This window comes from Dermacentor albipictus, chromosome 1 (assembly GCF_038994185.2).
Source record: "Dermacentor albipictus isolate Rhodes 1998 colony chromosome 1, USDA_Dalb.pri_finalv2, whole genome shotgun sequence".
NCBI lineage: Eukaryota > Metazoa > Arthropoda > Arachnida > Ixodida > Ixodidae > Dermacentor > Dermacentor albipictus.
Window position 1 is genome coordinate 252,775,492 of NC_091821.1, and position 13,811 is coordinate 252,789,302.

General features: G+C 43.3%; 1 protein-coding gene and 1 non-coding gene across 5 annotated transcripts in view; one reads left to right on the top strand and one right to left on the bottom strand.

Annotated features, from left to right (window-relative positions):
• Positions 1–13,811, top strand: part of LOC135901293 (RRP12-like protein) — a 156,475-nt gene that overhangs the window by 98,037 nt on the left and 44,627 nt on the right. For 2 of the 4 annotated variants that reach the window (XM_065431040.1, XM_065431031.1), the window contains exons 7-11: positions 6,312–6,483; positions 7,240–7,443; positions 7,549–7,654; positions 8,914–9,030; positions 12,635–12,773. The exons of 1 other annotated variant lie outside the window; for it this stretch is intronic. In XM_065431040.1, the coding sequence (XP_065287112.1) occupies positions 6,312–6,483; positions 7,240–7,443; positions 7,549–7,654; positions 8,914–9,030; positions 12,635–12,773 (738 nt within the window). Of the gene's footprint in view, positions 1–2,863; positions 3,101–6,311; positions 6,484–7,239; positions 7,444–7,548; positions 7,655–8,913; positions 9,031–12,634; positions 12,774–13,811 lie in introns of those variants that run through there. One more of the 4 variants, XM_065431048.1, reaches the window with a different exon arrangement.
• TRNAI-AAU (transfer RNA isoleucine (anticodon AAU)) lies at positions 2,052–2,125 on the bottom strand. Its single transcript has one exon. It is a non-coding gene; the product is annotated as a tRNA-Ile (tRNA).

The following is a 13,811-nucleotide window of genomic DNA, read 5'->3' on the forward strand; positions in this document are numbered from 1 at the left end:
CCCGGGGCATTCTTGGTGCAGTGTAGCGGTGTGCAGTGCAGTGCAGTGGCGCAGTGTAGAAGCCTGATGATCTAGCCAGGACACGACAGCGCCCTAAACCGTGGGGCTGCTGTGCTTGAGGAACCCGTATGACGCGGCTTCGATTCCGCCCAGCACCAAAGAAATTTTCATTGATTTATTTTTATTATTGAAGAGCGCCGTGAACGACGTTAGGCCCACATTTTCATACCACTACCTTCGATATCGGCCCACATTTTTAGACTGCGCTATCTTCGGGATTGGCACACGTTTTGGTAAGATAATTAGACAGCCTGAAAGAAAACTGGTCTGGCAGTGCCAAGTACTCGCATTCAAAGCAGCTCCATCGCTTTGGCGAGGCGGAAAACGAGTACATCTTCTGACGTAGAGTAAAAAAATGTAATACACTCCAAGCATCCGCCAGGTTAGAGAGTGATGACAGCATGATACAGAAGTAGCCAGTGGTTTCTTTTTTTCTTCTTTATGTTCTTTATGTGTGCTTCCAGGCCCTTGTATTTCCCTGCCATGTTTAAAGCTTAGTATACACTACAGCCATGTCGCTGGCATTGTCGTAGCGCTGGCCTCGGCAGCTGTCGATTGAAATGCCGTTCTCCAGAAGAAGGGGACGCATGCTTGTTGCCATATATTCACCAGTGCGTGATTCAGTTGGCACAAACGCAATGAATATTTTGTGAACATCACCGTGTAGTTTGGACCTGAGGACCACCAAAAGCTAGTCAACATGGGAGACACGTGGAATCGACGAGGGAGAAAAATTTGGCTTCTTGTACCGCCTCAACGATCCGTCTCCTCTGCCATCATGTCAACAAATTCGTCGCAGATCGTCTTGGAAACATAAAATGGGCGTATTACGTATTTGCTATGAACAAATTAGAAAAAAATAAGAGAAGGAGGTGAGCCCTAAGAGAGGAATGTTGCTTCCGAGCGGTTGTCGAGCAAATGAACAGAAACTATGCACTAAGGGCACGTCGCCTAGCTCTTCGCACGACACATTCCTTGCTTCTTTTCAAGAATTGCTGTAGAACGCTCCTTCCAAAGGGGGCTACAGCTCTCTTCCTTAGCCTGTAGGTTAACCCGGCCCTGCAATTATGTCAGCTGTTGTATGATGGATTGAGAATGTTTTAATCGTTTCAGAGTATGTCGTTTCGGAGCAAATCCTCAATTTCTCGGCCCTTTTACGTGCTTTAGCCCAAATAATTTTGCATTTTCTTTTAGGCTGCCTGACCTAACAGATCAATTTCTGAGAATAACCTTAAAATTATATAAGAAGTATATAGCTAAGCTAAAATTATGCATTACGTTAATTATGTTAATGAGGAAGTTCGTGAATATATTTTGCAACTGTGACTGTATCGCTAGAAAAAGGTACCGCATTTAGCTTCCGTACGCAATCGCATCATCAAGTATGATAATTTTGCTTATGTGAACTCTGTACACCGACGCAGTTCCACCGTTTTTTTTTTTTAGAATACCTGTACGCCGTTTCATACACCATGTATACAACACTGTGGAAGCTACGCGAGAATTTCGGTCACCAAAATGTATCACTCTGCATGTTCCTTCTATGCTCGGCTGCACGTTCGCTGCTCGCCAGTGGCGTTTGCTCGTGCGGGCATTCACGGGATGTTTTCCACGACCGGCTGCAAATAAATGACAAGATAAGCAAAACCACTAAAAACAAGTTGATCTAGAACAACGTATTAGAAGCCGTATAAGTACATGATTTGTTTGTTTTCAATCGTTTAATCTTTTCCCATTCGAAACTGAGCCTACATGAGGAACTTATTCACAGAAATTGGTCAAAAAACGCCGAACTATTCCTAAGCGCGAACGCAGCCACCGCAAGAAGTCTCTCTAGCCTCCACAGCGTTGCCTGATGTGTGAAACGGAGTTCAGTCTTGAGTGACAGTTTTCACCAAAGAGCAGAGTACTATTTCTTGGTAACTCTCGCGCGCGTGTGCTTGCTTCTTGGTATCACGAGAATTACCTTAAAAATTTAGAAAAAAAAAAACTGGCCTGCGCAGGGATCGAACCTACGACCTTCGCGTTATTAGCACGACGCTCTAACCGACTGAGCTAGCAGGCCAATGGGGAACTCCGTGGTATTAATTTTAAATTAAAGATAGCGTTATAAGTCATACCTAGTCATACGCGAGTTTTTAGTCGCAAGTTGTATTGGACACAAATAATAACAGAACTAGAGCCACTGTGCCAAGAGCTCTGATATTTGGTTCTTTCCAGATGTATACAAAAGCTCCTTCCAGACGACAGGTATTTCCGTGAATTTAGTTCCTATCTCGGAAGATGGCACCACTTTCTTAAAGGCACATCATGCACTGGCGTCCAACAGACGGGTTTCCGCTGCTACAATCGCTTCCGCCACATGAAACCAGCAAAAACATAGCCTTTAAGATCTGAGTTAAAATCTCAATGACGTCATCACTAAAGCCTAAATTTGGTTGTTGCATTGTTCAAAAAACAAAAAAAAAGAGGAAGCCTGCAGAAGACTCTCTAATTGGTTCGGTGAGTACCTGAACTTAGCTGCGCATGTTGCAGCGGTTGAAAAAAAAAAATGAGACAGTGAGAGAAATAAAGAGAGAAATGAGCATAGCCTTCGATATTAGTAAGCGTGCGGTTTAAGTTAGCAGGTCAAGTTACGGCAACATTTCTTTCTCTTAGCAATCAGGACCATAAAATGCAATTTATTTCAACGATTATAAAGCAAAGGTAAGGAAAATACTTGGGTAAAAATGTAGGCAGGCAACTAGCGTTTGGTACTTCTGACGGCTTTTGCTTCTCTAGAATATCCAAGCCAATCCACTCAGCCCATGTTGCGATTGCCGATTGCCTTTTGCGTCTCGAAAACGGTGCGCTGGGGCACGTGCGTTCGCGATGTCGGGCAAAAGAGGTAGTACAAAAGGCTTTAAAAAGCCGTTGGCTTCAAGGACAAAAACTAACCGAATTCGCAAAGGTCAGAGCAGTAGCGCCAACCCGAATCAACGAAAATTTCGTGATGAAGCGAAGAGCAAGGTGTTCGGATTTGGAGCGTTCCCTTCCAAAGGTTGGTATGCCGGACACGTGTTATTTGTGTATGTGCTTAGTTTCTCCATCAGCAAGCGTTGCTTGTCAAGTAACTTTGGGAAATATCAGTGTGACGGATGTGCGCTGCGAGTCAATGTGCATGGACGTCTTGTTATAGCTACAATTCTGCAGGACGATTTGTGCAGATTGACAGCGCAGGCAAGCCGTGCTGCGTGCCCACTCTGTCCTATATGCCGTGTCGCCGCCAGCATTTTTCGCCAACTGGCTAGAGACAAAATAAAAGAAGCACAAAAAGTGGACGAGGACCCAGTGCCGAGTTAACAACAGATCATTTTAAATGAAAAAGGGATACGTTTGGAAAGGTCACTATGGGTGAAACCATTCCTCTTATCAATGTATGTTGCTGTCCGCCATGCGTGGTGCGTGGATAAGTAGACTATCTCCTTTGCTGATAGATGCACCGAAGGAACGCTGACGTAAACACTGCCTTGGTTATGAGTGGCCATAACTTCTGTGATTTTGCATAATTGCCTGTTTTGTCCTTAAGGCATTGTCATGAAAGTTGGCTGTGCACGTGCAGTTCCTACAACTAAAATACAACTGACCTCTGGGGAGATGACTTGAGTGCTGCAGCATGTTCCCTGGTCTTGTCTGTTAGCGCGCCTGCCCATCTGCCCGACGTAAACTTTAGCACAGAACAAGGGGAGGCACTCGACGAAACCGTATTCGGTGTACCAGGTCTTGTCACTTGATGTCGCCGCGCTTTTAGCGGCTGACACTTCTGCACATTATTCACACATCACAGTACACAGTTCAGAGAGGAGCAGTCTCATTTCTCGTCTTTTGGCTGTCATTTATGTCACTACCTGTACTTAGCCTGGCTGACATTGCGGATGAAGAATCTGAAACAAAGAAAATGTTGCAGGAGTTTCTGCAACAGTTTCTGCAGGAGTTTCTGCAATGCTGCCAAGATTTGAACACATGCGAGGCACTCACTGGAAGACAGGTCTTTGCTATTCTTGTATCTAGTCATTGGCTTTTCTCCGGGTCATGCCTGCTGGGATTATGAACTTCGCTCAAAAAAGGTCCTACTACCCTTCGAATCCAGTCATTTGAAGACCTTAAGGATAGGGCTGTGCAGATTTGCTGGCTTGAGAAAGCAGGGTTCCCACTGGAGCTACTGCCCTCTTTAGTGGAGAACTTGATCCATAAGATAAAATGGCCAAATATGCTTAATCTTGATGCACCTTGTCCTAAAGTAGTTGTGGCATACATGCATGGTTTCACGTGCAACTAATAGAACATAGCTAGAAAAACAAGTAGCAGAAATGCTCTTTTCAGCCCCAAACAGGGCACACGCTATGTGCATATGTGATGACCAACAAGAGCAGCAAGGCTGTGCCACAAACTATGAATGCTACTTTTAGTTTCTTTACGAAACCATTGCTAACAAGTTTACACATCACCCATGCATCACCCATGCATCAATGCAGTCAGTGCACCAGGACATGGTTGAGGAGGACACTGTGCTCTGCTCTGTCCTTTCAACTGCAAACATGTGACTCTTTGGAGAGAATGTGTGTTCTGAAACACTTTTGCTTTGTGTAGTAACCAGCCTCAGCTATCTGCATGTCAGCTGGCACTCCCTAGTGAAAGGAGGTGGGGCTGTTCCCCCTCGCCCTGCAGCTCTTCTTTCTTAGAGCTGCATCTGCTTTCTAGAATGCCTGCTTTTACCAGAGATGTCAATGTACATGCGTAGTTTTCTCAAAGCTTTGCTGTGTGGAGGATGCAAATGAAATTGCTGCGATACCACTCTTCAAGTGAAGTGTAGGGCAAAAATGATGGGATGTAACTGTCTGTGCTGAAATGCCTGTTAATAGTTTCCTATAATTAAAATGTTTATGCGTATATTTGATTATGAGCACTTTAAAATCTTTGTGTAGGCCTGGGAATAGTTATTGCAGGTAGTAAAAGTGATTCCAGCTTCTGTAAGACCAGTATGCTAACCGCAACACTTTTATAGTGCCCTAAGCTGTCAAGTTTCCTTTTTTTTGGGGGGGGGGGGGGGAAACGGCACTTCGTAGTAACTGAATTCTAGCTGTGTGTCTTGTGTTTGTGTTGCTTTCTGACATTGTTTGTTCAAAACCAGCTGATTATTTGCACATGTGTGCCAGCTTGATATGGTTGCAGCAGAGGCATCTGTGTAGGTTACTCTTACCATAATGGAACATCCTTCATTTGAAGGGTCACATTATGCAATTGGTTTTTTGTGCATTGATCTTTTTTCCTTTCTATAACTATGCATTGGGGTAGTATCTAATGCTGGCCACGTGAAGCTCCACTCAAAGGAAATGTCGTCAAGCAAAAAAGCTTGTGGAGCAGTTGTTGCACATGCATTTCTAATTGGTAATTATAGATGTCACATTATTACATGAAAAATTGGACAGAAATATTATTTGTAATTTTTTGTAAGCATGAATTTAGTTATGCAGGATCCATTATGTGATTGTTGTCACCCATGTGATTTACTGTGTGCCATAAGATTGACTTATTAGTGCAGACATTTGAAATTGAAAGCCACGCTCTTTGAGGCTGTGACAGTATGGTCATTTTGTGCTATCATTTTTTTTTCATTTTGTGCTATCACATGTCGTGGTCTCCTTGCTGTTGGATTCTCTTCTGTGGCAAAGCTATGCAAGATTGCTAGGTTTATTTTTTTTTATTTTGGGATGCATTTAATAATCCTCATTATTCATCCTTGGCCAATTGTTGCCATAATCTAATAACAAAGAAAACTGCTTCAGGAATTAAAAATCTGAAGGACCACCAGTTTTCTGGCTTACCAAGGCTCTTATTGTGGCAAAAAGGACCCGTTTGCTACTTTGGAAGCATACACTGACTCTTTAGCATAGCTATATTTCTTGAGTGTGTCTTCAGCTGTTGTAATAATCTTGGATATATATATTTCTTTTGTTTCATGAATGCAACGTTTTGCGCACAAGACGAAGGAGGAGAGGCTGAGACAGACGAGCGCAGACTTACAACAGCCTCTCCTTCGTCCTCGTCTTGTGTGCAAAAAGCTGCATTCATGTCCGACCAACATGCCCAAACAGTCACCTTTTTGTTTCATGTTCATTTCTGTACAAGTTTTATTGCTGTGCAGGCATGTTTACCCATGCACATTTCCCCTTCACTGAACTGAAGTTGCTGCCTGTTCTTATTCATTCAAGGTGGCGGAACACTGACAGTGGAGCAACTTCAGCAGCACAATGGTTGTGCACATGACGAAGCTTCTTTGGTTGGAGAAGCTGATGCACAGGATCGACTCAGCATTGCTGAAACTGAAAGCAATCACACTGCAGAATCAGACTGGACACTTGGCTCTATTCTGACCATGAACAAGCAAGTGGATTAGTTTTTTTCATGTGTTTCTCTGATGCTGATTTGTTTGTTCACATTGGTCATGTAAATTTTAAATCACAGTTTCTGATTTTATTGTGCCTTTAAGCCATTAAAGGCTTTAAAAATGCATATCATCATCATGGCACTTTCACTGTGAGTTGTGAATGTGCATTTATTTGTATGAAATATAGGTTATTGTTTTTTTTCTTGCTAACATTCACTTCCTCAAGTCGTAAAAAAGAGAAACCCAGGTCTTCTTTGTTCTTTCTCTGTGAGACTGCTGGCTTTTTATGCTTGCAGCCATTTCATCTGGGCTTGTATTCACGAAAATTCTCTTGCCTAAGAGCATCTCCTTGGATGACATTTCAGCATCCACCACTATTTGCTAACGTCTTGTTAATGTAATGGATGACATTTCAGGATCCATCACTATTTGCAAACGTCTTGTTAATGTAATGATTGCCATGGTGGTGGCCAGAGGCAGACAGTACTTACATAGCACTTGGTACATACTGGTTTTGTAGTTCTATAGTATGGCTGACCTCACTGTCCCAAATTTTGAAATGTTATTCTGTACATCATAGGTTAACTTATCACTAAATGTGTGGCAGTTATGTCATCACATACAGTGTAAGACAAAGTCTAAAATGCAACATTCACAAATGCTTGTTAAGATTGCAAAGCTCTTAAATTATGTACATTAATTTTTGTTCTTGCATTTTCATGCTTACTTCTCCTCTGTTCTGCCAATTCTAGACTGCTTCACAAATGGGACCCAGCATCGGCACTGCACAAAGAAATGTTAGCCATGTACAATGCATCAACTGAAATCATAAAGTCGAAGGGTGGTCAGCAGACTGACACCGAGTACTTTGCTGTTCTGATGACAACACTGGAGGCTGTTGAGGCTGATATTTCGAGGACGTCAGCAGCTGCTTTACTTGCAATTTTTGCTAAGAGGTGTGTGGTTTAAATTTCTTTCAATTATATAATGCAGTTCTTGCTGATCAACTCTCACCTTATATATATATATGTGTGTGTGTGTATGTGTATTTCTCCTTGTAGGGTGCCTGCTGCAGTACTTAGGAAGAAATTTTCCTGGATAACAACAATGTGCATCAACTTCATGCAATCATACGCACAGTCCACACATGTCATGCTGCTTCGAAATGTACGTATAGTAATGCTTGCATCAGTGTCGGGAGGTTGTGTTTATTAACATTGTGCTCATACCAGTGCAACTGTTAGCCGAAGGCGTTGTGCGCTTTCATAGCTGTCTTTGCGCAGTGCTTTCCTTTGTGGCTTAGATAAAATGGTAATGAGCTGATTAAGTGGTGAACCACCAAGGCATGTTGGGGTTGAGGTAATAATGTTATTAATCTGAACGTCATCTGGCAGGGTGTAACTATTGCTAGAAATGAAATGGAACGCTGTTTTCTTAACCTATGTTAACCACACATTTCACTGACCATGTTTGAATTGTCCAATTACATATTGTTTTCTCAGGGTTTTGCTCATATTGGGATGTGCAGGAGCTTGTGCCTACTAGGTGTAAGGGGCCCAAACCTCCGAGAAGCACACCCTCCCAAGCCCATGTGTGCCTTCACTAGCTCACATCAACTACATACTATATTGCTTTAAAGTTTTCAAGTATCCTAAATGGAGTCATTCAAGAATATTTTTTTTAGCAATAAAGGAATAGGAAACTTTTCATTCACACCTTTAACTTCACGAACACACATAACACTATTCCAGATTACCTCTCTGTCATTGTTCCTTGTTAGTTCTATGGAAGACCAGATGCAAATCTGTTCTGTGGAAGTCCGTAAGGTTAAGGGAAGTGCAAGAAAGAGAAAAATTGTCATCCACCCAAACTGTAGCACGAAGCTACGAAGTAAATCCGTACGAGTTTCTCGGAAAGAAAGCGTCGTAGTTGAAGAAAAATTAATCCTGGTCTGGAATTCGAAGCCAGGATCAACGCCTTTCCGGGCCAGTCACTCTGCCATCTGAGCTAATCAGGAGCCTAGCAGATGGCAGAGTGAGGGCGAGTTAATCGTCAACTCGAGGCACTGGGACCTTGAATATGTCAAATTAGTTATGCGGAAGCCGGTGTAAAGGGAAAAATTGTAATCCACCCACCTGAAAATTGTCATCCAATTACTGAACAAGAGATACTCGTATGGGTTTTCTTTGTAGTTTCATGCTACAATTTGAGTGGATGACAATTTTTCCCTTTGAGTTCCCCTTTTGTAAGTTATGATGGGTGGCGATGTAGGCGCATATTCATTGAGCACATAGCATAAACTTGCGTCTTGATTTGTAATGTATTTAGCAAATAACCATTTCCTGGTGCCGTGGTGCACGTAGGTCGCATAAATTTTATTCTCTCTTTAGTCAAGAGAGTAAAGTACTTTTTCATATTTTGTTCAGCTGCTGTGCTTGCTGAGTTCCTGCTTGAAGACATTGGATTTGGCCACATGGAGCGAGTCGTCTACACTGCAAGTTTTCAGCTTCATGTTTCCATACATTGTCCACAGCAGACCTAAGGTAGGAATGAGAAACTGTGCTTTCTGCGGTTTACCTTCTGTAAATCAACATTGCTAATATAGTTAAACAGCCAGACTTGCCCACGTTGCAGTCTTATGTGAACTTTTGGCACAGAACATTCGTAATTTGTGTACCATTGTACCTAACCAATGACTTGCTTAACGTATGACTGCTTAAGGCTCAAGCCACACAGCCCGCCTCCCGCATGCATGCAGTCGTGCGAAAAACTGCATATGTTGACACTGGTGCAGTTTTTCTCACACGTGCAGCAGGCAGGAGGTGCAGCTCGAGTGTAAATCAGCCTTTGGCCACCACGATGGGAGATGCTGACTTGGTTTTGGAGTGGCAGTACAAGCAAATGGGAAAGATCATCTTGAAGGCAGGAGTGAATGCACACAAGGAACCTGTCGGCTAAAGTGTCTGGTGGAGAATAATGGGCATGATGTTGTATGTAGTATATGCGAGAATGTGTGGGCCATACGCAGTGCCATGTTTCAACAAATACACAACACACACACACAAAAAGCTAAAGATGCGAAAGCACTGATGTAGCAAATACATTTTTTATGAAAAGCAGAGTGCATTTGACAGTGACTAAGGTGTGAACATTGGTGACATCACACATGTTGTAAGACAGAGGCTGAATCGACACTTTTATTGGGCCACTCCCAGGCAGAGCACATGGAAGGAGATGATGTACATGATCATGATGATTATGCACACTGAAAGGGGTAAAGAACATAGTGCTTAGAATATAGCCGACTCTCGATAATTCGAACTCAAAGGGGCCCGAAAATTTTTTCTAATTTAAAGGACGTGTGCTTGAAGTATTCGTGCACCATAGCACGATGTACGAACGGTGCAAGTCATGAAATATCACGACGCGCAAGCACACAGCGAGCGAGAACCACGAAACTGCCCACGCCGGCCAATGTTTGCTTCCCAGTAATGGCAGAAAACGAAACAAAAGCAGGCTAAGCTGGCGCTGGACCCGCGGGGCTGGCAACACCAGCGCAGAGGCGGGGGCGTGCAAGCGCGGAGACTGTCGAAGATGAGGGAGTTGAGAGGGAGGGCAAGGGAAGTGTAGTTGCAAGGAAGGGTTGGAGGGAATCAGATTTGGTTTCCCGCCAGCTTGCTGGATGGCGCTAATTACCTCTGCCACGTTCTGCCACTGAAGCAGTGGAGTGTTGAGGCTGGGCTGGGCCTCCACTGCTGCTTCCTTCTGCGTGCTCGCGTGTTTTTTCCTTCGAATGCTGACAGATTGGCGCTGTGTTTGCCTTCTTCGTCCTGCATTCTTAACGTGAGTCATGTCTTATCAAGATGACGAAGTTGTTGCCGCTGGTCATAATCATGTTGGTATGCTCCCGTCTGTTGCGGCGTCGTTGCGTTCAAAAGACAAGGAGAATGAGGTCGCCTTCGCGTCCTTGTATATCTGTCTTGTCGTACAGGATCGGATATGGTGCACTGTCTCTAACAACCTTTCCATCGGGACGTCTCAGTTTAGAAATGTCATTGTAAAAAAACAAGTGCGAACGAGCCCAACCAAAAAATTTGGAGGACGCTTAAGCTTCCCCTTTGAGTAGAACGCGATAGCATTCAAAGATCCCTCCCTCACTGCTTCTGACGCTTCTCGCCAATTGGAGTGTATGTAACCGTAATGTTTACCGGGAAACGCTGGCCGCGCATGCTATGCACAAAGGCTGGCTTTCTGGTAGAAACGCGGCCTCTTGTGTGGACCACGATGTGGTGGAGGCGAGCGCCATCTGGAGGTATTGCAAGGAAACGGGCGCGCCGCTCCGTGGCCCCCTAGATGCTGGCGCGCCGGCGCATGCAAATGGTGGGTGCCATGGCCGGTCTATGAATGGCAGAAATGCTGGAAAAGGGGTTTCTTTGAGTTTTTGTAGAACAGAATTGTTTTCTCACATAGTGAAATTACAATCCGATGCTATCATGTCTCTAGGGTGTGTATGTCGTAGTTTGCAATTTTTCTGTGTATTTTACCTTGAGAAATTCAATTAGTTCTGTTACTTCCTTGTGCCACATGGGGGGCCTAGGTATGAGTGGTTTGAAAAATCTTTTGGTCGAAACGACGTCCAATGGTGGATGATGATGTGGAACTCCGATGTCAGATTTTCTGCGGCCCAGGGTGCTTACTGCTATTTCATTAAAACGAGCGCGAGCGAGAGCTGACGTGAGCAGACGATAGTGTGAGACAAGCGCTCGGGTGGGTCTGCACATATACGGTACCAGTTTCCTGCGCGTACGTCACTGTAGGGGCCACTCATTATTGGTCTCTGCTCACGGCTCGCTTGCCGCTGTGGCGAACCAAAAAAAATCTGCCCAGGACCGATCCCTCCCATGGTGCACGTTTTGCTGCTAGTGTGGCTGGGGCATTATGGTGTGACGCAGAAGCGGAGACCTTGCCATTTGAGAAAGGGTGAAATTTCCGCCACGGTTCCCTTTTTCTTTCTAAGTCTTTCCTCTATGGCGGATTCAGAGCAAGGCCGGTAGGAGGTGCTCCCATGTGATTTGGTGCACTGCTGAGAGCATTGTCGGAGTGCAGTATGTTCGAATTAACCGTCGCAAATGCTTGCGCGTTCGAATTACCGGGCATTTTCGCCCATTGGAATACACATAACTTTGACAGAACCACGGCGCCAGTTCAAATAAACCAGAAGTTCGAATTAACGAGATTCGACTGTATAAACATTTTGTCAATTTGTGCAACTTATTGTGCCAATTTGTAAATGTAATTTTCCAAAGATAGTATTGTGCTCATTTCCATGGCTTATTGAGCTGTGCAAAAATCTAATTGCACATTCTGATTATTTGTCTGTCCAATGCATTCACAATGTGGGCTTCAAGGTTACAACAGCATCAATAAATTCTCATCACTACAGTTAGAGCAAGCATGGTGTTGGAACACTTCAAGTAAAAGTAAAGCAGGAAAGGAGCCCTAGTAATAAGAAATGAGATGTTTATGTACTGTACAATATTAAGAGTGCTTGGCTGACTTAAATATTCTGAGAGGACTTGGCAAATTGCAAGCATTAGTGTACTATAGTGCATATGTGTAGGGATAGCCTAAGAATTTAGAAGTAAAAGCCTGTTTCGGTATGTTTGTGCCTTGTTATGTTGTCTAATTTGGTGTGAGGCTGCTGAAGGCATTCTGTGGGGACCCCACATCCAGTTGGATGCAAGTTTGGTGTAGATAGTGTATTTGTATGAGCATCTTGGTATGATTTTTCTCCAGTGTACATACATATGCCCCATGCTCTTTACTTGTTCAGTGCATTGACAATTCGTAGTGACTTCCTGGTGTATACATAGCTTTGTGCACTTATGAGAGCTTAGTTTGCCTCATAATCAGATTTAAAATTAGAACTTATGTCATGGCCAGTGTTAGGCTGCTCAGTCTGATGGTTACATTTTTTTTTTAGAAAAACAGGTTTTTGAAACTACTTGAGGCATTTATTACAGTTATTTCACTGTGTTCTGTTTATTTCGATCGGGATTCTTGTAGCTGAATTGTTTTCTTTATGTAACCTTGTATGATGGTTTGAAAAGGTTTTTTTATCCAGTGCTTTTTTTTTTTTTCAACTAGCTTCGCAAGTTTGCTCAGAAGGCTATCTGCAACATCCTGACTGGCAGCAGCATCATGGCTGCAGCTGATGCTCCACTTACACACCCAGCAGTGCCTGCTCTTGTAGCTTTCTGCCTCCCAATTGTAAAGTCATCAGCAGGTGAGCTTCATTTGTGAAGTCTAAGTTCTTGGGTTTGTTTTGTTTATTTAGGTCTACAGATGTCTTGTGATGACTGTTGGTGGCACATGACACAGGTATATTAAACATGTTCCATTTCTGACATCAGGCATTCTTTTTTAGGCGCATTGGACATATCTGTATCATAGGTTGGCACACTGTTCGGTGCACTTACAGTAACCCATACTTACTCCAGAGTTGTGAGTGTGAGGGAATGAGAGTGCAAGTGCAAACGGCCCTGTAATGGGCATTTTCAGTATCAGTCATGTATGGAATTGTTGACATGTATGTACTTGGTCCAGAGCAACTGAGTGTAAGTGAATATGGCCAGAGTTGTACAAAATGCTGATAAGTGCGAGTGAACTGTATATCTTGGGAAAGAAAGTTTGCAGAGATTGGGTCAACATGGATCTTTCGGCTGCATGCATTCTTGGTGTGGCTGAAATTATGCTCAATGCAGATTTTTGAAAATTTTTTTTCATGGCACTCACAATGACATGCCACTGATGTTGCCTTTCTAAGACTCTTGCCAATGCTTACTGTGTTGGTTTTCATTCATAAGGGTTGTGGTACTTGAGGTAGTATATTAGTATTTGCACTGTATATAGTGGCTCTGGTTGGAACGTCTGCAGGCATTCAGCAACTGTTATTATTATCACTTGCTGATGTCCAATCAAACATTAACTCTTGGCCTTGTGACTGAAGCATCGGCATTTAGGATGGGTGGTGCTGAATATCTGGGTTTTTATTCATGTCCTCACATTGTTTTGTGTAGGCATGCTTAAGACAACCACATTTTCACTTAAACTTTATTAAGAAAAGAAAGTTAACTATAGGATATACGTAATACTAGTACAGTGTGTTGACATACATGATACATCCTTCTAAAAAGACAACTATCATAACGAAGCTCTTCATGCTCATGGACTCTGACTGATGTGGTTCTGTTTATCTTCATGCTCATGGACTCTGACTGATGTGGTTCTGTGGTTTGAACATGCTGTAGTATTGAGCTGCACG